Here is a 24,250-nt window from a genome sequence, read left to right on the forward strand (position 1 = left end):
CCTTCCCCCTAACGGGACAGGTGTAAAATGCCCCCCACAGCACAACAGAGATGGTGGACGGGCCGGCCCCCCGCTCTAGGGCTCGGGCACTCACACACACACACACACACATGCACTTGCTCACTTGTTCAGAATATGGTGAAGGATGACTCATCTGACCACATCACTTTTTTGAAACATCTCTGTAGAACTCCAATGTGCGCTTGTCTCGTAACGGGTTCTTTATGCACTGCAGCTCGACTACAATACCTCTCTCTGCGTGCAGGATCTTTCGGATGTATGGTGCTGCTTTCCTCCAGTCGAGTTCCAGAGACTTGGAGAATTTTCCACCAAGGCACTTTGAGGCTGTTCTGATGGCTCTTGGAGGTCCAGCAACATAATAAGACACTTGATGTTGGATTTTCCTTTAATTTGTCACCTGTGTGTATGTGCAGAAAGCATTCAGACATGCAGACAAGCATTATAAAAGACTGTTCACCTCATTGGTAGGCTTTACTCAACAATAATCCATAACTTACTTTTGATTTCTTTAGATTTATGATCGCCCTATGTCATTCATGAAATTAATCATATGTAGATAGATTGTTTTCTTAATTTCTTCTAAAAGGTGGAGACGTTATGTGACATTTTTAATTTAGCATCAAGCTCATTCCAAATCTGCGGTCCTCTGCACACAACACTGAAGCTGGTGCGTTTTAGCCTTCTTTTTTTTTTTTTTTCCATGTTTTTCTCTAGTGTCATGGGTGTGCAGAGGACGGCAGATTGGGATGAGATCATATAATTTATGATTTAGTTGATGAACAACCCTGTACATCATACAAGCATTCTGGAGATATTTGTATTCTGCAATCCTCAAGAGATTATAAAAATGGTCTGGTAGGAGAATTAAACTCAGATCACGATAAGGCACGTATGACTTTTTGTCGTTTTTTGGAGAATCTGTCGTTTTTTTTAAGTAATTTGGAAATATGCTGCACCAAATGACATTACAATAATTTACATGAGGCTCAAATAGGGTTTTGTAAAGGGTAAGAAGTGCAGGGAGTGGGAGAAAATGCCTCAACTTTAAAAACAAACCAACATATTTGGACAATTTTTCCATTAGACCATCAATATGATATTTGAAATTAAGAGATTCATCAGTGAGGACCCCCAGGAATTTTGTGGAGGTGACTCTTACAATATCGTGTCCATTTATTTTGGGACAGACATGTTCAGCATCAATTTGTTTTTTGTGGGAACAAAACACAATGTTATTTGTTTTGTTGACATTAAGAGGAAGTTTATTACATCTAAACCAAGTGTCTGCTTTCATAAGCTCACTGTTTAGGATTTGTTCAACTTCACTTGGATTCTTGGGGGACAAAAACAAGTTAGTGTCATCAGCAAACAACACTTTATGTAGCACACACGAGGTATTAACAAAGTCATTGATGTGCAAGATGAAGAGAAGCGGCACACATAATGCCAGTTCCATTCACAAACTAAGCAGAGCCATGTGTGTGTTTTGGTGAGAGCAAGAGACAGAGACCTCTTGGAGCTCACCAACCCACACAGTGAGTTTGCATCTTGTTGCAGCCGTCACGGGGAAGCGGGCATTTTTGCAACATGGCCAAACATCTTTTCTCTGACTCATTCTGAGAAGCATTGCTCCTTCTTATAATGTCATTACCGCAGGGGTACGATTTCCACGCATCGCTGTTTCTAATAGTATTATCAGCTTTACTATGGAATATTTCTTTCTCCAGCTGTGGTTACAGGGATGGATATTGATACACTTGTAGGTATAAATGTACACATAGTTACAATTACAGTCATGGACATAGATATAAATACTGCACACATACAGTTACAGTAACAGAGGCAGATAGTTATAGATAGATACTGAGATATTTTAGGCATTAACAGTGGCTGCAGTGATCAGAAGCTATTTCGTCCAATCTCAGTTGTTACTGTGTCATCTGAGATTTGACTATGGATTTAGATTTACATTAGAATCCATAGTGATATTGTTGCGGCTCGTCAGTAACACAGTATGCAAAATCTTGACCGTGTCCACAAGCATGCAGGACTCAGTGAGGTTACAAAGAGCCTGAGTTTGTGCGTTGTCTGTGTGTGAGTGTGTACATTCAGGTTTGTATGTACGAATAAAATGAAAGACACAGGGTGTTTGAGGTTTGTTTGGAGAGAGATGACACTTTGCATGATTTTAGGCCCCTGGATGAAGAAACAGTTATAAGTCACAGTTACTTGAGCTACCACCTTCAACAGGAAGTGATGACTTCCGGCTGCTGTGTGATAGTTCATAAAAACACACTAATGCGCACTCACACGCACACCGCTTCCCTATCTCAAGGCAGAGTCAGTGCTCTGCTTATCAGATATTACCATCACCATGTCCAGCCAAAGTGAGCCAGCCAGCACAGGAGGCAATCTACTGCAAACACCTGATCAGGTATGGACCAGACCTCACTCGAGGATGTTCAGCTTACATGCCAGTCATATGTTTGTGTTGTTTTATCAGTGTGACAGGTTACATGGCACTGTAGTGATGGCCAAACCAATGAGGTCGCCAAATGTAGCTGAGCGTAACTGCATTTATCTGGAAAGTGTTTTTGTTTGTCTGTCAAGCTTATTTTAAAATGTATAGAAGCAAAAGAGTCAGGTTTTTTGTTCAGCAAAAAATGGCTATTTTTTTCATGAAACCTCAAAAATTCTCATGACACATAAGCAATAGTCAGAGGAATAACATCAGAGGCCACTAATAGCATTAGGAAATGGAGCCATGCTTTCCAAACAACTATTTTAAGCCGCTGTGACTATGATTCATAACTAAGGGTTTTTTTTTTGACCAAATGATGCAGCATAGCATGTGTTTCTCATAGGAGGAAGGCAGCCCAGTATACCTATCTGTGTATGTGTGTGTGTGTGTGTGTGTGTGTGTGTGTGTGCGTGTGTGTGTGTGTGTATGTGTTTGCACATATACATACTTCTAGGATCGTGTACAGGTGGCTCCCCTACATGTGATTCTCCTTGGTTTATGTTAAACACCGAGTGGTGGCTTGTCTCATAGCTCTGAGTCAGTTTCCTTATCAGCCACTTTGAGGAAGTTGCTCACAGAAGTAGGTCCTATCGGCCTGATAGGCCCCTCGTTATTTGGGATTGTACCTCTGTAAAAACCCCTTTGTTTCCTAACCTGAGCAAGACTATCTTTTGTAATTTATGGTACGTGGGAGTTGAGTCAAGGGCCTTTCTTCATTTTCATAACAGCTACTTAGGAAAGGATGACACTTCAGCACTAAATAGTTGTACAGCAATTCATATATTGTCAAATAACTGATAATGATGCTATTTTAGTAACAAACAAGAGCAGACCCTCTGCTGCCGGCGCTTGAGGGAATGCAAATAGTAGGAACGTGGGGTTTGTACATTTTTGCTTGAGGGTGGCACTGGAGGAAAGGTGGTGAGATCACCAAACTTGACAGGGTTCATCCTGGGGAGCATAAAGGTCTTTTACTAAATTGGCCTTGGAGTTAAGTGTTGAGTGTATGGATGGACCGATATGACCTTTGAGTCCTGCCTGCCAGGCCTGCAAAACCAACCACTGAGACTGGATTGAACCATTGCATTGTATTAGTTTCCTGCTCTGTGCCAAAACTTGTGTTTTCCTATTTTCCAGAGGCATGGCTCATCGAGGTTCAAACACCGTCAGGTAGGGCGGTACCCCTCTTTCTCAAATGTTGTTACAGATATTTATTATTGAAATATGCACACAGACATGGTTATTCTCTTTAATCACAAATCATTCATAGGCTCACATAAGCTAATTACAATCCAGAAACGACAACAGCGGGTAAAGTTGACAGTAAACTTAAGAAAGACAGCAACAAGGAAAGGAAAAAATGCAGGACCTCTGGTGTTTTTCACCTTTGTCATTGACTGTAGCAAACATTTGTTCTTATGATATTATCTCTAACATAGATTCTATCCATTGTTTTAGCTCTGGAGAGGACGGGCCTCTCCAAAGCCTAAATACAATGATTTACATTTCTTAAGTGTCTTGTATGACTTTTCATTTCTGGCTCTGTATGTTTCATCTGATTTTTCATGAATGCCCTTTCTCCTGTCAGTGTGCACTGGGCCATACACGTAAACTGGGGATGACGAGGAAAAATAGAGACAAGAGGGTAAGCAGCTCTCACCTGTGATGTTCAAACACCTCAAATTTGGACTTTGAGGGTCTTCATTTGCATCAGTTAGGCAGCAGGGACACGGGAAACAAAATTGAATTCTTGTCTCCTCAGGATTTCAAGGAAGATGAAAACCCCGAGGAGAAGGCGAGAAGACATAAGGAGCTGGAGGTATTATCACATGAAATTGAAATTGAAATGAAATGGCTTTTCTCTGCCCTGCACTCTCACTCTGTCTGCTTCCCCCTTGTTTAAAGCTAAAGCCTTTGTATAAGGAGCTGCTGTACACCATCGCTCACAAGCTGGGGACACCAGCATTGGCCGAGGTCTTCACAGACAGCCAGCTCCATCATTACATCAAGGAGGTAAAAACACCTCGACTTGCACTGTAACCACACATTTGGCATGTTACACCTCCCTCAATTCTCATCTCTGTCCCTGCCAGGCTTTCAATATGACAGACTCGGAGCATGATGGCCTTATGGAGAAAGTACAGAGCACAGAGGTGAGAAAAGGAAGTCGGCATCTCCGCTCTGATAAATGCATCTGTAGACGACCCCGACATCGGCTCGAGTTCACACTATGGAACTTTCCATTCCAGAGTCAGAACAGCCCCTTCCATTTAGTTTATCAGTGGTACTGATACTGTCATCTTGATGCTTGCAGAAGTAATAAGTGGTATTGTGGGTGGTGAAGTATCTAAATGACTGTGTGCCCTTCGCAGCCCCCTGTGTACTGCCTTATGGTCACCATAAAGGAAGCAAAGGGAATCCTGGGAAAGGACGTCAGTGGTAAGTTCCTGCATCGCCTATGCAGACAAGACAAACACTTACTAACCACTAAACTCAAAACTCTTTGATGCCTTAACTCTGATGGTGCAAAGTAGGGTGCCTGGTCTCTGGTGGCAGGTGATGTCACCACAAACAAAGTATAAGTGGCGGCATCACCCGCCACCAAAGACCAGGCACCCTACTTTGCACTATTGAAGGTAAGGCTTCAGATTTGGGTTTGCGTTCAGTCTTTCCTTGATGATGTGATGGTCGAGAGGAACTGCAAGAACCTTTTCTGGCCCGCATCTACCATTTTTGTCTGCCTGTTTTATGAGGCTAATTTCAGCATATTTCCAGTTCCAGTTTTTTTTTTTTTTTTTTTTTACTGAAATCTGCTGCTGCTTTCCAACCCAAATAATTATATTTTGCTAACAAAAAGCTAACACCGCCTGGCTTTGCCCAATACATTTATGACTAGAATGATTTTCTAACTTGCCGCTGAACTACCATGTCTGTTTCTTTGGTCAATCCATTGTCTTTGTTCCAGGGTAGCAATAAAAGTATTGAGAATATGGATGACCACTTAGCTGTTGGCAATTTGTTTTTTAAAGGTTGTTTAGGTTATGAAAAATGTGCAAGAAATTTCCTTTTTTTCCAATTGAATGTCATCAGTTATTTCAAACTGACATGACTTCTGAGGCCTATTGTCTCTTAAAATGTAACATCTGTTCTTATGTTGCTATTTTGTGCCTCGTCACCACTTCCTGTCAAGAACTACAAAAGCGATAATGTTCATGTCTTCACTGTGATCTTTGACAGTTTTTAAAGAATTGTTGTGCTTGATAAGCTCGTAGGCAGGGGAGTTGTCTATTGTTGATTGGTCGCTTTGAGGTGAAAAGGTCATGTTGCATGTCACAGCTAGGCCACCTCAGATCTCTGATGGGTTTTCAACAGGTTTTAGTGACCCATACTGCCTGCTGACCATTCTGGAAGACGAGAAGGAGAGCCGGACGCGGCGATCCAGAGCCAAACCCTGTAAATCAGTTGTGAAGGACGCTGTGTCAGACGACAAAATCTACCAGACCGAAATAAAAAAGAAGACCCTGAACCCTATCTGGAACGAAACCTTCATCATGTGAGTCTAAACGTGTGTGCATGTTCACGTGAGTGACGCATCAGGATTAAAAGTGCATTTGTAATCAGTTCCTCTTTCATCTATAGAGAGTTTGAAGACACTGTTGGTGCCAGCTTCCACCTGGAGATGTGGTGAGCGAAATGTCTAGTGCTCCAGCTTATGTGCATTGAAATCTTCCTACATCATTACCAACATGTGTACTGTGCTGCTCTTTTTTTTTTTTTTTAGGGATAAGGATGAAGAGGTTTCACTAACTCAGAAACTAGAGGAGTTCAAAACCAACTTCCATAATTTACGAAGGTACTGTGCTCTTTCTGGGATTCACACTCAAACAGGTGACCAGGCTAGGCGAGTGAACATCAAATGCAAATGGTTAAAGCTTCTAAATTGTGGCCTTTTAGGATGATCAAGGATGCCAAAAAGGAGAAAGGCCAAGATGACTTTTTGGGGAAGGTTGTCCTAAAACTACAGGTAATAAAACGTCCGTCTTCCTGACTTTTATATGCTGGATGTGCACACTTTGCCACACAGAGAGTTGTTCATTAATTAATATAGTATATGTTGCATGGACCAGCCTCCCACTGTGTCAATTATTCTGTTCATATGTGTCTCCTGTCAGGATCTCCACTGCACAGAGGATAACTGGTGTGATCTGGAGCCAAGAACAGAGACGTATCCTGATCGGGGCCAGTGCCACCTGAATCTCAAGTTTATCCACAAAGAGGTGAGACCTGCAGCTATTCCTTTGCTTTTATATGAACAGGTGCTGTTATAGATGATGATGCAATGAGGCAGTTTTGCTTGTTCACCGTCATCAAAGCAGAAGTGTTCTGAATATTTGATGGCAACACCCATGAAATATCTTCCTGGTTGTAATTGGTCTGAAACATGCAGTGTGCAACTGCTTCCATACATCTATAGTCACAGTGCTGAAGTATCAGCAAGATAAAGCAAAAGATTAAGTTATGTGATAGGATTTTTTTTCCCCGTTGCATGCAGATTTTTTTTTTTTCTTTTATTGTGCATATACATGAAGTAGCTTGTCACACTGCTTTCACAATGCCTGACAGAGAGACGGGACGCTGAGCGCAGGCCGGAGCGCTTATGTCAACTACTGTGGGATGCTGCAGCAATTTGTCCAGTCGCACATCTCCAAGCAGCAGGTAAGAGACCAGCTCGGCCATACAGCTTCTTATGATCCTCCATTAACCCACTGAACTTCATGGGGCTGTAGTTTTCGGTTAGATTTTTTACTTTTGATTTATTTATTTCAATTTTATTTTATTGTAATTCTTCTTTACGTATTTTGGGGTAGATTTTCTGATACATTTTGTGATACTTTATGGTCATTTTATTTAATTGTTTAGTTATTTAGTTAGTTAGGAAATTTGGAAATTTCTTGTGATTAAATTTTAAATCTGTAATCCTAACAATTCTAAATACTTTTCTTGTATTTTTTGTTATTGGTTTTTTGGTAGTGTTTCACTAATTTTCTGTTAATTTTGGGGGTGATTTACTGATTGATTATTCATTTATTTATGTAATTTTTTTTTTTTGCCAAATTTCTGATCATTTTCTGCTAGTTTTTCTGTAACTTTTTTTTTTTTTTTTTTTTTTTTACCAGATTCTTTGTTTTCTGGATCTTTTTTCTGATCAGCTCATCATCTTTTCTGCCATATTTTTTGAAAGAAATGCAGTGAATTTTCTTAGGTTTCAAAGGGTTAATTTGTTTCCTATTTACCTTCTTTCTTCCTTCCCTTCCAAAACTCCATTGTCTTGTGTTATTTCCCTCTCAGGGTGGCACTCCGTGGAAAGGTGAGCTGTGCGGCGAGGGTCAGGCGCTGCTGGAGTTCTACGCCACACAGAACGACCTCTCACCTTTCCTTCAGGACCTGGCGTAAGCACCATATCTGCATCTAGTGGACACACATATTGTTATGGAGCATATTAGTCATATAACGGTTCACCTTTATTAGAGTTCGGTTTGTGCTTCGGTTATTGTATCACGAAAAAAAAAAATTGAACTAACTAAAAATTCAAGGTAACATATAGCAATGATCCAAACCAAAAAGATGATGCAAGTTATTTATCAAAATCAGTGTTGAATGATCTGCATTACAAACTTGCTCACGGCTATTTCATACCATGCTCAAAAGAAAAGGTGGTGAGATCCTCCACATATGCATGGTTCAGTGTATAGAGGACTGCAAAATCATGTTTTTTGGTGTAAATTGTTACACCCATAGTGCATGTCAACAATGTGATGTTATGCAGGATTTTTCAGTGGTCAGGGTGCTTGGTTTTGGGAAAGGATAAAGAACTGAAGGGACTGAAACATTATTTGAGAGCTCAACAGCTCCTGTGTAGGAACATAAAAGTGCTGGAGCTCCTCTGCAGCCCAAAAATGCATGAAAAAACAAAAGAAAAACTGTATGTTTGCATGCTGTGTGTGTGTGTGTGTGTGTGTGTGTGTGTGTGTGTGTGTGTGTGTGTGTGTGCCCCTGACAGGAAGTGGGTGGCCTACAGTAAGCTGTACCAGAGTTTAGAGGTGGACTCCTCAGTGCTGTTCCAGCAGCTCACCAGTATCGAGTACCACTGGCATCAGCAGCAGCTGCCCTACCAACAGGTATGGCCACAGCTACCCGCTGCCATGTAATGATGAATCAGCACCGCAAGAATTGTTAAGGAATGATCAGTGAACACAGGTGATGGTGTTTCCATCATTAATGCTTACTTTGTTTTATCAGCTGAAAGCGTTTTGCTGAAGTCGCCTCATTTAACAAGATAAATCTTTCAAATTCATGCTTGTTGATGTTGATTCTGGCTGATTGGAGGTGACCTGATTCCTTCATTCCATTCATTTGTGTAGTTTGTACGTTGGGGGACAGAAATGGACTTAGTGTACCTCTGAGAGTTTACGTGCTGTCATTTGTGAGTAGAAACAGGAGCTTGGAGACTCCCTGCATGGCTTCCTGCAGTACGGCCTGTGCCTGGTGTCCAAGTACAGAGACATCTTCCCCCCGACTCACAGCGCTACCCCTAAACTGCACACATTGCTCAGGTACAGTGCACTGTTTGTGTTTTTATTTTTGCTAATTACTGGCCCAGGTGTTTGCATGTTAATGAAATAGATTCAGCAGTACATGACTGTGCATTTTGTTTGTTTGTTTGGTCAGAATCTTGGTCCAGATCTGCAAGACTCGAGCTTTTCAGGAACTCAACCCGGCTCAGTTTGAGCTGCAGGATGAGGTCAGCGATGCTGTAGAGGTCAGTAATCATACAATAACATTATTAATTGCTGTATTGATTATTACAGTCACATAATAGAGTTTGATTTTGATGTAAACGTACTCAGCATGCCTTTAATCGATTGGGATACATTTCAGGCAGGCACACAGGAGTGGTTTACTATCAAAAAGGGTTTGCATCAACCAATGACTAAGGTAAGGACAACAGTGTAACAAAATCCATATATGGGATTATGGCTTACATGGTTTTCATCCATTTTTATCTCTTCTTTTCACCACAATATGTGCACTCTTTTTCCTGCATGCTGCCATACAGGACCTGCCAGAGATTGTGAGCGCCCTCTCCAGGTTGATCGGGGAGGTGCAGGAAGACATAAAGCACAGCAAGGACGTGTGGAACCGAATATTTGTCAGGCAAGGCCACAGGGATTCATTTTAATCAGGGTTAGGGTTAGATTGCTTCTGTTGGATTTTAGCATGTGTTATCTGCTGCTGTCGCTTATTACAAAAATGAAAAAGAAGAGGCTTTCATAGCTAGTTAAACATTTCTTTGGTCATGTTGTGGCTTCTATCAGGGAATAGCACATCAAACTGCACGAGGAATATTTTTTGAGAGTTGTAATCATTATCTTTCTCTCTTGTCACCTTAGTGCTGTGCAATTGGATGTGTTCACTGTAGTGTACCATAAGCATGACTCCTTGGTAAGTGGCAAAAGGGAATGTCGAGTTGAGGATTTTTTGACTTGATGGCTATATTTGCCGAACTCTGAGCTTTGATTATGCCACAATCTCCTTTCCTCTCACTGTATCACCCTCTCCTGTCCTCTGCAGCTAGCTGAGGAGGTGAGAGAAACCTTATCCCTGATGGAGGGACAGATGGAGCAGCCTCTCGCCAACAGCCTGTTCCCCCTTTACCTGAGTCTGCAGGCTATCCACAAAGACAAGGCCTTCCTGCAGAAGAGGTCAGAAATCACGGTGTCACTCACACACACTCCCAGCACAGAGACAGGAAAATGCACAGCGCAGCCGTACCTGCTGAACATGCAACAGCGAGTGATGCAGAAGTCTGTTGTGCTGCTGTGGTTTCAGGGGTTTACTGGAGCTGACAGACTTCCACGAGGATTTCAGAGACGCTCTTCCTTACTGGCTGAACCAGGCCTTCAGCACCACGCAGGACAGAGTGGAGAGAGCTGTGCAGGTGGACCAGGTCAGCCACTCGCTTTACTGTATCCTGCTTTTAAATATCTGAACAATTAATACTGATTTAACCTTCCGTGCTGTTATTTATTGCTTGCATTTTTATGATCATCACTGTCAGTACCAGTAGTAATTAGAGAATTTTTGGGTTGACGGAGATTGGATTCAGGAGTCACTAGTTGGTGGTTTTAATTATAAACTTTTAATTTTACCAGACTGATGCAGAGTTGAACGGGAGTTTTTGCATCCGTGCATCAATGCAATGAATGAATCATTGCAGCTCTAGTAGTAGTAATAATATTAGTAGTGTTATGTAATCACTATTATTATTACTACTCTTATTATGCTGGAAAGTGTTCATTTGATCCATAGGTATTTTTATCTCCTCCCTAGCCATAATGTGGATGTATTTTTGAATTTCCCATGTCATCATCTGCCTCCGTGTTGGAGCAGCTCCAGCCCCTGCAGTCTGGTGCAGTGCCCATAAAGCACAGCTCCTCGGCTGTGGACCTGGTGGCTTGTGTGCAGCCCATCTGCCAGCTGTGGGAGCAGCTGTCCTGGCCTGACCCCGAGGAGGCCTTCATGCTCATGGTCAAGCTCACCGAGGTACGCCTCCATCTGTTTTGGGCACATGTGTCAAACTGCAGGGTTTCATTCCAACTGAAAACTCCACCAGGGGATTTCACTGATTTCCTCACCTACAAGCAGAGAGACAGGACTGATCAGTGAAATCACCTGGTGGAGTTTTTGGTCAGATTGAAACCCTGCAGCCTCTTGGCCCTCGATGGCACCAGTTTGACACCCCTGGTTTAGGGCTTATTTGCATGGGACATCTGTACAAAGCCAGGGATGTTGTAACCTTTAGAGTGTGTGTGTTTTCAGGATGTGTGTAAGATTGTGGTGACCTACTGCCGCATTCTAAAGGAGAGAGTCCGAGTGCTGTCTGAGGACTCGGACCACAGCTGCGCCATCAACATGGTGAGGAGAAGACAAGGAAAAGATCTCAGCCGAACATGATCAACAGCAACCTCAAGTATTCCCTGCTCTCTGTCTGTGTCTGCAGCTGTGCGTGGTGGTGAACGACCTGGAGCACCTGCGCTCCGTCCTCACCCGCCTCCCCACCCAACTCAACTGGCCGGGGCTTCGCGAGCGGACCCGCCACGTGATTGGAGAAAGCCAGTTCAACAACACTCTGCACCTCCAGCTCCAGCAGGCCCAGAGCGTCCTGAGCCGGGAGATCCGCTCCGCTCTGGACACCCTCGGGAAACAGGTGGGTGTGTGTGTGTGAGGAGAGGAGAGGAGGAGGAAAGGAAGGGGGGAGGAAAACAGAGGATTGACAGATTATTCAGTAACACTTTATAACAACATTCCTTAACAAATAACTTCCAAGCTATTAATAGTTATTTAAGATGATCATACCTACCTACTACTTCCAGATATGCTGATAAATGTATGTTAACTATTTACAAATAAGTAAACATATATGACATATATGACATACAAATGATTATTGCTTTATTTATAAGTAAATGCTTGTAAATATTAAAGATTTACTGAACTATTTGTGAATATACATGAATCCCTAATCCTGACCCTATCCATGATTATGTATAAATAGTCACATATATTTCTAGCTACATCATAGCTACTTTATAAATACAAGAAAGGGGTTAAATATTCATGAGTATCTCATGAATCATTTGTTAAGGGATATTATTATAAAGTGTTTTTACACCCATCATTTTTTTCCCTCCTCAGCTGAATACAGACATTGAGACTCATGTAAGAAGCATGTCGACCAGGCGCAGGGTTCCCTCCAAGTCCACAGAGGATGTAAGTGACCATCGCTGCCGGTTTGTTCACACAGATAACCTGTTACGTTGATTTCACGCCCGGCCTCTGCTTCTCTGTCTCAGGCCGTGGTCCCTCTGATGCGCTACCTGGAGCAAGAGCTGCAGTACATGAACGAAAACCTGGTCCAAGAGAACTTCAACAGGTGCTGGGCTTGCACATCGCCGCTTTGTGCTGCCCCTTGTGCAAACTTCCTGTGGTATTGAGAAATAGTCGTGGGGTGCCTCTGTGGTTTTTATCACAGGCCAGCCAAATTTCCTAATAGTGCAACATCATTAGGAAAACAACATGCATTTTATGATAGTGCACCTTCAGTTTCACCACATACATCACGTGGTACACTGACCTTAAAAACACATAAATCTTAGGTGCTGTGGGAGTTTGCCATAGAATTGTTACACAAAGTTTGATACAAGTGGCTTAAAGTTGATCTCATTTGATGTCACTTCTTAGTAAAAATGTATCTGAGTGTGCCGCTTCTCAGCCAAGATTATAAGATAGATGTACTTTCCACATCATGCAGGATGTGGGAAGTGCATCTTAACACCCCTTTACCACCAACAAACTGGTTCCGTTCTGGTTTGTGCACCAAGTTTTTAACCATTCTGTGCTTTTCCACCAAATATAGATTGGCTCTCGAATGGAAAATCTGGTTTTCAGCTGGAACTAGAAAATAGTAGCTCTCAACTGCAAACGGAGTGGGCGTATATTATTCTACAAGGAAAAATGAAGACAAATGCCAAGAAATTTTGTGGTCTGGGTAAAAATAGTGGTTAAAAATGTTTTTGCCAACACTAAACTGAGATTCCCTCACACAAATAAAAATATTTTACATTTGCCTTTCTATGGGCAGAAGCAGTGCTTTTCCTGTCACATCCTGCTCATTTCTCCGGGACAGGTAAAGTACTGGCACAATTTAGAGTTTATTATTCTCAATCTGAACCCTATCAAGCTCAGATTGTGTAGTCGATGATGCAATGGTTCCACGTGAAATGCGGGCCAGTTGCTTAGTTTGCACTTAAACTGAACCAGTTCGAGAACCAGAACGTCTTTGGTGAAAAAGTTGTGTCCTTGTTTTGTATGTTTTTGTCTGTTTTCTAGTCAAATCTTTACTGAAGTCAGTGTCATTCATTATTTTCTCCTCCTTATCCAGTCTGCTGACCCCTCTGTGGATCAACTCAGTGAAGAGCCTCTACCAGGTGGCCACTCAGCATCCACAGCAAGAAGGGCTCATGGTGTTCTGCCAAAGATTGTTGTACACACTCCAGGTCAGTCCACAACCATGACGTTAACTGTATTACAAGGACATAAGGATGCACTAACACACTCCAGCAGAGTTGGAAGTAAGAACTAGACTTGGCTTGTCACGCAGCCGAACTTTTTTGCACGTTGACTCGTTTTATTCCGGTTTAGATTCAGTGGTTGTTCTGTGTGTATTTCAGTGCCTGGAGCAGTGTTTTCACGCTGAGGGCAACGGACTCCCTCTGGACGCTCTCCACTCTACTGAGTATAAGGTGAGTAAACTAGAGGCCACTCAACCTCAGATCAGCAGGAGAGACTCAATTCTTTTTATATGTGATTGATGCATACATGTTTCATGATCACTGTTGAGTGCAGAGAACATATCTAATGTTTCTTATTTGTTTCCTCTCCATTCAGACCCTGAAAGCCCACCTGACTTACAACGCTCTCAGTGGCCAGCAGCTCATAGAGAAATTCCTTGATAGGAAAGTGTGGGAGCAGGTGAGACCGCAGACCTGCCCAGACTGATGCATGCAAGTTTTGCCTTTGCTCATGTTTGCTTTCCGTTTCCCTGATTCTCCAATCACAGAAAGTGTACAGCGGTGAGAAGTATGGCGCCGTCACCCTGCTCGCATCCTACAGGAGGTCAGACCACAAACTACGGATAGAGGTGTTGAATGCAGCCAACCTCCTCCCGATGGACTCTAATGGTGAGAGCACAAGTGGATACATACACACCCAAGCTGTGCATCGCCATGGGACCTGTCTTGTTGACGTGGTGCTCTGCTGCTTTTGCGTTCTCCAGGTTTCAGTGATCCATTTGTGCAGTTGTGTCTGGAGCCTCGCCACACCTTCGCGGAGGTGGAGCCTCGCTGTACTCAGATCAAGAGCTGTGACCTCAACCCCCTTTTTGATGAGGCCTTTGAATTGTAAGTTACCACTGTCCATCTCCTTCCTGTCACTTAGTCCTCCCCTCAACTCTGTCTTAACAATGCTTGATGCACTATTCCCTTACTGGTAACATATTCCCAATTTCCCCCTCCACTATTGCCTCCTGTCACAGCATGGTATCACTGGAGCAGTGCCAGGCTCAAGGGGCTTGCCTGGTGGTGACGGTTCTGGACCATGACACCCTGAGGGCGGATGACTTTGAGGGCGAGGCCTTCCTGGCTCTGAAGGGCATACCTGGGGTTGGTGGTAGTGGAGGGGCGGGAGCTGAGGACGGACCACCACTGGACCCCTCCCCAGCTCAGATACGCCTCCCTCTGATGCACCCGAAACCAAACGGTACAATCCGTCATCTTTTAGTCTACCTAGCAACAGATGATGCAGGTTTTCATTTTTGCTTTTAAGAACAGGGCTGTTTTGACTTTTTAAACTGGGGCTAGAGCAATACATCAAGCAAATATTTACCTATTTATTTATATACATGTTATTATCATCTACCTGATATGGTAGGTATGATGCAGTTTGATTGATTATAGATTTATTGGCTTCCACAGTGTACATTATTATTTTACTGGTTTCAATAGGATGATTTAATATTCCATGGTCTAAATGCTCTTTCATATGCTTAGTTGTAAGTGTCCATCCAACTAGTTTATTGTTTTGTCTTTCAAATGACCTGACTGTCAACACCCAATTCAAATGCTTATGCAAGGACCAACCCAACTAGCAATTCTGGAAATTCAAGTTTAGTTGACGCAACCATTAATTTGATGCTTTGTGTACGTTTTCCAGATGACGGCATTTTGAAGTTACTGGAGTCCAGAAAAGGCGACAGGGAGGCGCAGGCCTTCGTGAAGAAGCGAAGACAGAGAGAGAAACAGTCTCAGGAAGGGATTCAAACATAAGAAATAAACACAGACAACTCTCTCCAAAAATATACAATTTCTTTTAATGATCTATACCAAAACTCCACTCAGAATGAAACACTGTTGGATGACTTGTGTGGGTGGTGTGGACCGTATGCTAAGCATGAGTTTACCAGTGACCATCACAGTGATCATGAACACCCTCGCACTTGCAACTATCCCACACACACCCTTATACCTTTATATGCTTCCTGATACTTTGTCTAATCAGTGCAAGAGAAAAGTATGATATCACTTAACTATGTATATATAATATATATATTAGACTACATTTGACACACTGTGAAATGTCAAAGATTACTACAAATGTAAAAATTTTGGCAGCAAAACCTGTGATACACTGATTTATAAAATAGAAAAAAGTCTGGTTTTGACAAAAAAAAAATTGTATGTTTCAGTTAACATGAAAAGCGTTAAACTAAAAATGAAAAAATATAATATGTAATTTCAAAGACTACACTAGTTGACTGAGTACATTTTGTCTTGATTGTGTTAACATGCTCCCCTCTTCCAGTTAACATAGAATATTACAGAGAAAACCTGAGTGCTTCAACAGAGGCCATCTGTTATAAAGTCCAAAAACAAATGTTACTAATTTTTAAAATATTTTTTGCTATTATTATCAAACATTAATCACCAATTTTAAAACTGTTTTGCTAAAAAAAAAAAAAAAAAAATAGTGAATGAGGATTTGACAGTAAAGGCATAGTCTACACATGCGCTACCAGCTGACTGGTATTATGGCCCCATTGGCTGTAGCATTGTGATAGTCGTCTGGATGAAACTGAATATGCCCTTTGCCTTACTTTCTGAATCAGACCTGTTGATTTTGTTAAAATAGATCAACATAGCAGTTACCATTAATGGTTCATGGTTTGGGTTAAAACAAAAAAACAAAGAAATAACTGCAGGTCTTTGGGTTATTTTCACTAGTCAAGAAGAGGGGTTAAGAACAGTGTGGCTGGTCAAGAGCATCAACAAGTCACATTTACTGGTTTTTGGTGGGTAACACTGGACAATAGATAAATCCTAAATTACATAATAAAGAGCTTTTACCCCTTGACCAGTTCTCTAAGCTGGTCATTCATTAGTATACCTCGTCTTCCAAGTACAAAACCTGATCAGTGCTTGTGTTGTCGCTAAGTGAAAAAGGGACCCCGGCATAGTTATGATTAGCAGTAGAGATGTTAGGCTGGTCTCTCTAGAATCAGGACTGACAGGTCTGGGATCAGCGATGTGATCAAGTCAGGAGAGCTGGTCCAGGCTCTGTTCGGGGCAGAGGGGGCACTCTGTCGAGGTGGAGCAGCTGTCACACTGCAGTCCGTGGCCACAGGGCAGAGACACGGAGCCCTGCTCTCCACACGTCACACAGCACTGCCTCTGCTTCCTGTACACCACCTTGGGCCAGACAGACAGAACATTTAGGGCACCACGTCAAGCTGAAATACATAGTGTTTTTCAATAAGTGGAGAATAGTAATTCTAAAATGGGCACATTTGCCATGGCTGGAGACCCTCCCCATACTCTGCTACTGAGAAAAGTATCAGTCTGCTTGTTGGCCTTTTTCACAGCAGGCATTTTGACATAAATAGAAAGTAAACACAGGTGTTACTAATCACGTAAATTACAGTTCTTTTCCATTTCGGTGTAGCACAGCCAATCCAGTGAGTCAACATTTAAAAAAAAAAAAAAACTCAGGATCCTGGCTCTGTCAGACCTAAATGGAACAGAACCCTCATTAATGTCATGTAATGTCAACACCTGTGTTTACCCTGCTCTTCATGTGAAAATGTGAAAATAAGCCAATGGCATCTGTACTAAACTCCAGTTACAATCTCAGATAGACACAGATACAGAGATTAAGTAACAGTTCGTAAAATAATATTTGGACAGCCAGAATGAGTGCTAACAGCATGCTTCTACGTTACTGTGAATCTACTGTCACATCAAAACCGCGACATTATACCTGCTATTTTACTTGTAAATTTAAACACTTTAGTAAAATGATATTTGAGCATGAAGTTCATGTTACCTAATCAGCTTCAGACATTTCACACTGCTACACATGAGATGCTTCCCTCTCTTTGCTGCAGTTATTAGAAAACACCACGGAAGGTCTTTTGGCTGGAGTAAGGTGCATGTTCTCACCTGTTCGACGGCGTGTAAGCAGCTACAGAGCTGGGCCTGCAGGCTCAGGACAGACTCGAGAGGCAGCCTGTGCAGCAGCTGGAGTTGGTGCAGTGCTAGGTGGGGGTTGTCTCCATTCCTCAGGCTATCCAGTGCCTCCTGCAGGAGGGAAGCCTGTCTCTGTGCCTCCTCCTCAGCCTGCCGGGCTCTCTCCGCCTCCATGGCTAACCGTGCTGCATGGGCACGGGACTCCTCCGCGTCTGCTTTCAGCGCCGCCCACGACTACAGGAGGGGCAGGACAAACAAAACCACACCAAACAACTTTAATGAATCCTAATAATCATTGCTGTTCACTCTCCCATGCTGATGTTTGCACTAACTCAAGCACACACAGCCATATCAGACATACACACACACACACACACCACAGTGCACACAGCACTACCTACCAACCTGTGCAGTGTGTCTCCAGCTGTGATCCCACTGCTTCAGTGTCCTGTGAGCTTCCTCCAGCTCCTGTTTGAGCCTGGCTGTCTCTGCACTGGGACCAGAGGGCAGCAAGGTGGGTGGGGTCCCTGGTGAACCCTGGCCTGATGGGAAATGCTCCCATATACTACTACTCATACCATTCAGACCTGAAAAGCAAAGAATACTATCAACATGCCACCTCACACTGCTAAATATTTGACTGATTCTTTTGGAAGTGCCACAAACCTAAAGAGCTATGAGACGGTCCCAGGAAGCTGCTCTCTGATTGGCCAGGCTGTGACAGGTGGGTTGAGAAGAATGGGGAAGCGTGTGGTCTGATTGGAGGAGAAGGTGAAGGGGAGCTAAAAGGGGCGGAGCTGCTGAGGGATCCTGGGATATTGACAGGGGCAGAACTCTGAAGCTGATTTCCTCCTGCAAGAATGACAAGAATAATTAGTGTTATGTGTGTCCAAATGCATGCAATCATATTCACACTGAAGTTGTGTATGTGTGTGTGTGTGTGTGTGTGTGTGTGTTCATGCTGATATTTGTTCAATACCCAGCATTACTCCCACGCTCGGCAGAGCAGAGCTACTCTCCAGGCTCCTCTCCAGAGCAGAGACCCCGAAATCGTTCAGGTCAAGATCATCCAGGGCTGACTCTGTAACAAATAGACACAACACACTGTTAGACTTAAATTTACTCTTAGCATTGTTCAGAATTTGAACGTACTTGACCATGAAGTATCCAGAATTCATGCATCTTGACTCACCAACTACAGACTCCACAGTTTCGCTGGTAGGGTAAAAGGGTAGGGCGTTGGCGTTCATGCCTGAGGTGATGCCAGGTCCTGGGGGTCCGGGAGGGGCAGGGCTGGGCGGCGTGGCGGCCAGACTAGAGGGTATGCTGGATGACAGACTCAAAGGGCTGCCCACCGGCAGAAACACCAACAGGTCCTGAAGGACAAAGATACAGAAGAACTGTGTGGGCCTGCTGACAGTAGCTGGAAGAGGGTTTGCCTCAGCTTGAAAGGTTAAGCAGTTGAATTCATTGAAAGAAAAAATAAAAACAAAAGTAAAGTATGTAAAAAAGGTTAAGAGTATCAAATAGCTGAGGACATCCACACATCTCCTAAAATACTCTGCTATTCTAAAACACTCTCTGGCTGAAATTATATAGAAGTAGATCTTTAGAATAAACAAGCAACAGTGGGAAAGATTAGGTGCCTTAGATTTCAGCTAGGCTGGTAACTACCCATGTGTGAAGATAAGTGATGATTTACTGTCACATAAACCAGTATTTTTACCTGTTTGCTATGAGCAGATGGCATTTCTCTACTGCGTTGCTCCAGTGCAAAACCCCTCTGCTTGGCCTGAAACCACAAACAAAACACTGATGAAATAGATATAAACACATACAGGAACGGCAAATGTAACCAACACATGCAGTTGCATGACATGAGGCAAAAACCAGTACAGGTGACACACACAAGTCCCACTGACTGCAAGTCATTCATTTTTAAGAGTCCCTCACTTCAATAAGCCCCACACCTGCATCATGTTTCAGTGGAGTACATCATCTTATGGAGACAAGACACCACCAAAATGCCTTTTCCCTCTAACTTCATTAAAGAAAGATTGTTAATTATTTTTTGTGCATGACATGCCCCGTATGCCACATTTGTTTGTGCTTCTCACCTGATCCTCCCTCTCAAAGCCAGGTGCTCTGCAATATCCTCCCTCTCCAGCCCATGGAGACAGAGGCTCTCCTCCTCCACCCACGTCCTCACAAAGAGACAAAACCCTACCCAGCAGGCCCTGCTCTGCTACACATGATGAGCCTCCGGAAGGGGAGAAGGGGTCCCCGGCAGAACCAGGTACTGGAACCGGCACAATGTTGTGTCCACTGGGACTCACAGAGGCATCCTGTGCAGGAAGGGGATCTGGAGGTCTGGGGGGTGGAGGGGAGCTGGGAGTAGCGAATGATGGCTCCTCAGGAACAAAGGGCTCTGGAACAGGGTAGGAATAATCCGTGAGATTTTGAAAAAGATGCATGCACACAGTAGAAAAATATTCAAACTGTAAGATGAATCATCAGATGGCTGTTGAGCAGTGTTTAGAGATGTATTGTGGAGCCTTACTTTCAACATGTGCAAAGGCACAGAATGGCCCTCTGGGACAGCTGCCACACTGCTGCATATCATTACACTTGGTGGATTTGTAGATCTAGAATAAGAAAACAACAGACATGGATCTCCTGCGACCTCACACGATGGTGTCCACTTTACGTAAACACTCTGTTGAAGCTGACAAACCTCAGGATGGAACTGTTGCTCTGTGCGTGTGTGGCAATACTGGCATGCCTCTGCTCCCTCACATTTGCTGGGATCTCCCCATTCCTCGCTGTGTTTCACTGCTGGACATGGCAACGCTCTGCAGCATTAAGAACACACACTGTGAAGCTGTCCATCAAGCCAAAACAAGATCATTGTTCTTTAGTTGTCTTTCTTTCTCATGATGCACTACCTGTATTTGTGTTTGTGTGGACTGCGCCTCCTGTCTTTGCTGTTATGGTAGTATGGACAGGCATAACCTTGACGGCACAGACGAGGTGGTTTCTTGCAGAGCTCTGTCTTGTAGTGGGACAGTACGTATGTGTTATCTAGAGAGAAAAACACAGCGACAAAGATAAAGAGGCGTTGAACAACCATTAAAGTAAGGCCAGCAGTGTTTAATGGGATTTATCAGCACAGTTGCAAATCCGCCTACGGTCATTTGGGCGAAGTTTCCAGTTGTATAAAGTGATATTATAGTGACAGTGATACCTTGCCAGCGTGGCTCCTCACTCAAGATCTTCTCTATGAGGGCAGTGCTGGCTGCCTGTCCTGACTGCCCATCTCCTCCACTTCCCTCCGCCGCCCCTGAGCCTCCCTGAGACTCCATCACCTGCACCTCCCTGGCAAATTCACAACGTCAACATACAAACACAAAGTTCAAAAACACAGATGAAACCATCCATGGTCAAAAAATAGTTAGCTTCAGGTTAAACTTGCCTGATATCATAAACAGGGCTGCGCAGGTCATGTGACCCGTGAGCAAAGGCGCAGTGGGAGCCGTTCTTGCTGCAGTGGCCTTTTGCATCAGTTTCATGGATACACGAGCCTGTCTTGTAGTAGCGGAGGTGGTATCGGCGCTCTGTGTCCCCTGCTGTCCGGTGCAGGAATGGACATCTGGGAAACACACGCATAAAATCACCACATCCAAACACATGGAAACATAAGGACATACAGCGAGCCTTTTACAGTATATTTCAGTACTACACTTTAATACACAATTTACAGCACAATAAAGGCAAAGATATATGTATAACAGCTGTACTTTACCATACACAATAGCTACAATAACTTTGTAGATATCAGCTATAAAAGGAACCATGAATAAACTATGGCTTCTAATGACACATGAGGTAATTTGGTAGTTTTTATGGAAAGGACCGGATGTATACAAAGTGCAGGATTTTCACCTGAACTGAGTATTTTTGATCAGTCAAGCCTACAATTACAGTCCTTGAGCAGTTTTTGCTACACTCTTTCACAAGTATCACTGCACTAAAGAAACAGCACTTAACATTTCAGTGCTCTGTCCACCTCTGTGAAAAGGTGTTCTTCTAAAGACCACAATCGGGGCTGAGAGGTCGAATGGTAATAGTCTGAACAGCTCATTGTTGCACGCCAGTGAGTAACGACCCATTGGCACAAGTCAACGACATCACAGCTTGAACCCTGCATCAACACACATCTTCTAAACTGCCTTCTTCGTGTGTTTAAATATCACCTGATTGTTTCCGTTTGCGTCAAAATGGCTCGGCACATTTTTGTCTAAATGGAACCCATGAGGTGGGAGAACAACTGTGTTCAACTGCTAATGAGCAATGTGAATAGTTTGCATCTGACTATCCCTCTAATGTCTTCAACTTGACTGACAATCACTGATGGCGTGTATTCTTGTTCAGTAAAATCACCAATTTCCCCTGATCTGAAAATTCTGCTTTTTTCAGTGAAGCCTTTGCCATGCCATGAACTATAAATTCAGATGGTTCACATGAGAGTCCAATTTTTGTAATTACATGGATATTATATACTGTAAATGAACAAGCTTCAATAATTCACAACAAAAAAATAAACGAGGTTTATACTACTTTATTTTTCTGTCTTAATAACTGTTAATAGTTAATTTTCAACACTGGGGTTTTGGAACCCCTTGGGGACCTTAACAGGGTTCCAGGGGCTCCCCAGCAAAATGTAAAACAATTAAATAAAATTATTTCAGTTAGAAATTGTGCAAGCAGCACTGCTCTAAGCATAGGTTTCACAATGACCACTTTTATCTCCCCAGATACAGTGAAGACAGCTAAACAAGTCAATACTAAATTGAAGAAGACAATTTCCTCTTATCCCAGCAATGATATCTTGTTAAACAGGGGGTCTGGGACCTCAAGCGTGTTTATGTGGGGGTCCATGATATGAAAATCCTGGAGAACCCCTGATGCACACTTTACTTAACCAGACAGTCTGTGCAAAAACTCACTCGTCTCCATCGGGGCAGGTGCCTGTTCCCTCATCATATTTGGTGCAATAGACGTCTGGGCTGTAATTGAAGGTCCCATCCCGTCTGCGGATGGGCCTGCGTCGCCGCTGGTTCAGGAAATGCCAGTGGAAACAGGCAAAAGGCCGATGCTGTGTGCATTTATGCTGCACAAACAGGGGGCACTGCTCAGTTCTGAACTCCTTAAGGTATCTGGGCGAGAGGGAAACAATGGGGGAGAGGGGGAATATTTTGGTAAACAAAATTTTAGCTCTTTATAGCTCAATTCTTGCATGTACACCAGTAAATATGCCAATTAAGAGAATGCATCTCTAACTATTTGCTGAACTACTTTCACTGTGTTTGGGTAGTCTGTCTTATTGTCAACTCTAACCTATTCCCTACTTCTGTGACGACCCAGTTTCAGTACCAGCACTCACGGGGATGATTTAACGCCCCTCTATAATCTAATGCAAGCCTTTACAGCAATGATACATGCTGAGAGCCACAGAACTGAATCAATGCAATGCCACAAAGCTTGTTACTTATCATATACTACAGGGGAGTAACGTCAGGCCTCCTAAACGAGCCTTCCGAAATGTAATATGCACATTCTCAATAAATAGGACTGATTTGGCCATTTATAACAACGCTTAAGTCGCCATTCGCTATTTTTTTCCTCAAACAAGTTAGCTGTAGTTTGCAATATGCGAGCACACGTGAGGTTGTGTACACTTTAGCTAGCTAATCCAGCCTAGCTAGCGACGTACGTGTAATGTTGAGGTTTCTCGGGCTGTACGTTCAACACGGTGGCGGGAGATGTCGAGCCTCCTGCGGGCGAAGATGAGGAGGAGGAGGATGGACCCCCGGTAGCCGTCCCTCCCGAAGACGATGGGGCTTGTGGGTGCGTTTTGGACATTTTCCCTGTTTGAAGCGTAGGAACAAGAACCTTGTTTTTAGCTTACGGGCTAGCTATCCTTGTTAGCTTCGAAATCCGCATTCTACACTGATGTGAGCATGCGCAGGGCGAGAGGAAGTACAAGCAAAGTATCAACACGGAACTATGGGGCGTGGAGTCAAATTATAATTGAACTACACTGACTTCGTCATTTATTTCACAATAATGGCACGCGTCGAGATTTTAATTCACATGCTATATATATATATATATTTTATTATTATATTGAAACAATGAACAATTGAAGAACATATATATATATATATATATATATATATATATATATATATATATATATATATATATATATATATAATATTACAGCAAAGTAGGATGAAAGAAAAAAATTCACACATCACAAAATATGTAACATTTCCAATATACAAATGTAGGTAAAATAAAATAAATAAAAATAAAAATAAAAATAAAAATAAAAATAATAATAAAAATAATAATAAAAATAAAATAAAATAATAAGAGAGCTCGAGGTACAGAAGCAGAAATTATAAATTAAATAAGATTATAAACTTGACATAGTCTCCTTGTTTTACATGCTTTAGAATTAATAATGTTCTTCAAATTACCTAAATAATTGGAAAACATTGCT

The 24,250-nt window shown here is 42.7% G+C and overlaps 2 protein-coding genes across 3 annotated transcripts; one reads left to right on the forward strand and one right to left on the reverse strand.

The window, feature by feature from the left end:
* Positions 1 to 2,346: 2,346 nt before the first annotated feature.
* unc13d (unc-13 homolog D (C. elegans)) lies at positions 2,347 to 15,529 on the forward strand. The gene is made up of 34 exons (XM_030077894.1): positions 2,347 to 2,455; positions 3,680 to 3,712; positions 4,131 to 4,187; positions 4,305 to 4,361; positions 4,448 to 4,555; positions 4,636 to 4,695; positions 4,915 to 4,981; positions 5,915 to 6,095; positions 6,182 to 6,226; positions 6,324 to 6,395; positions 6,497 to 6,566; positions 6,715 to 6,819; positions 7,166 to 7,258; positions 7,892 to 7,992; positions 8,604 to 8,721; positions 9,035 to 9,156; positions 9,272 to 9,362; positions 9,482 to 9,538; positions 9,660 to 9,757; positions 9,994 to 10,045; positions 10,175 to 10,305; positions 10,433 to 10,550; positions 10,994 to 11,146; positions 11,423 to 11,518; positions 11,604 to 11,810; positions 12,299 to 12,373; positions 12,457 to 12,536; positions 13,545 to 13,659; positions 13,834 to 13,905; positions 14,051 to 14,134; positions 14,223 to 14,343; positions 14,439 to 14,562; positions 14,697 to 14,920; positions 15,374 to 15,529. The coding sequence occupies exons 1-34, from the start codon at positions 2,396 to 2,398 to the stop codon at positions 15,484 to 15,486; spliced, it is 3,360 nt and encodes a 1,119-aa protein (XP_029933754.1). The 5' UTR covers positions 2,347 to 2,395; the 3' UTR covers positions 15,487 to 15,529.
* Positions 15,509 to 23,747, reverse strand: unk (unk zinc finger). 2 transcript variants are annotated; one of them, XM_030077896.1, is made up of 15 exons: positions 23,456 to 23,742; positions 22,689 to 22,898; positions 21,155 to 21,331; positions 20,927 to 21,057; positions 20,628 to 20,763; positions 20,417 to 20,534; positions 20,243 to 20,327; positions 19,800 to 20,110; positions 19,409 to 19,474; positions 18,875 to 19,058; positions 18,662 to 18,763; positions 18,349 to 18,534; positions 18,088 to 18,269; positions 17,656 to 17,916; positions 15,509 to 16,905 (listed from the first exon to the last, which is right to left on the reverse strand). In XM_030077896.1, the coding sequence occupies exons 1-15, from the start codon at positions 23,602 to 23,604 to the stop codon at positions 16,753 to 16,755; spliced, it is 2,451 nt and encodes an 816-aa protein (XP_029933756.1). In that variant the 5' UTR covers positions 23,605 to 23,742; the 3' UTR covers positions 15,509 to 16,752. The 2 variants fall into 2 exon arrangements, with proteins under 2 accessions (XP_029933756.1, XP_029933757.1); XM_030077897.1 differs by lacking the exon at positions 15,509 to 16,905 and having other exon boundaries at positions 17,688 to 17,916; positions 18,084 to 18,269; positions 23,456 to 23,747.
* Between the last annotated feature and the right edge of the window lie 503 nt (positions 23,748 to 24,250).

The sequence above is a fragment of the Myripristis murdjan genome, chromosome 19, assembly GCF_902150065.1.
Source record: "Myripristis murdjan chromosome 19, fMyrMur1.1, whole genome shotgun sequence".
Classification (NCBI taxonomy): Eukaryota; Metazoa; Chordata; class Actinopteri; order Holocentriformes; family Holocentridae; genus Myripristis; species Myripristis murdjan.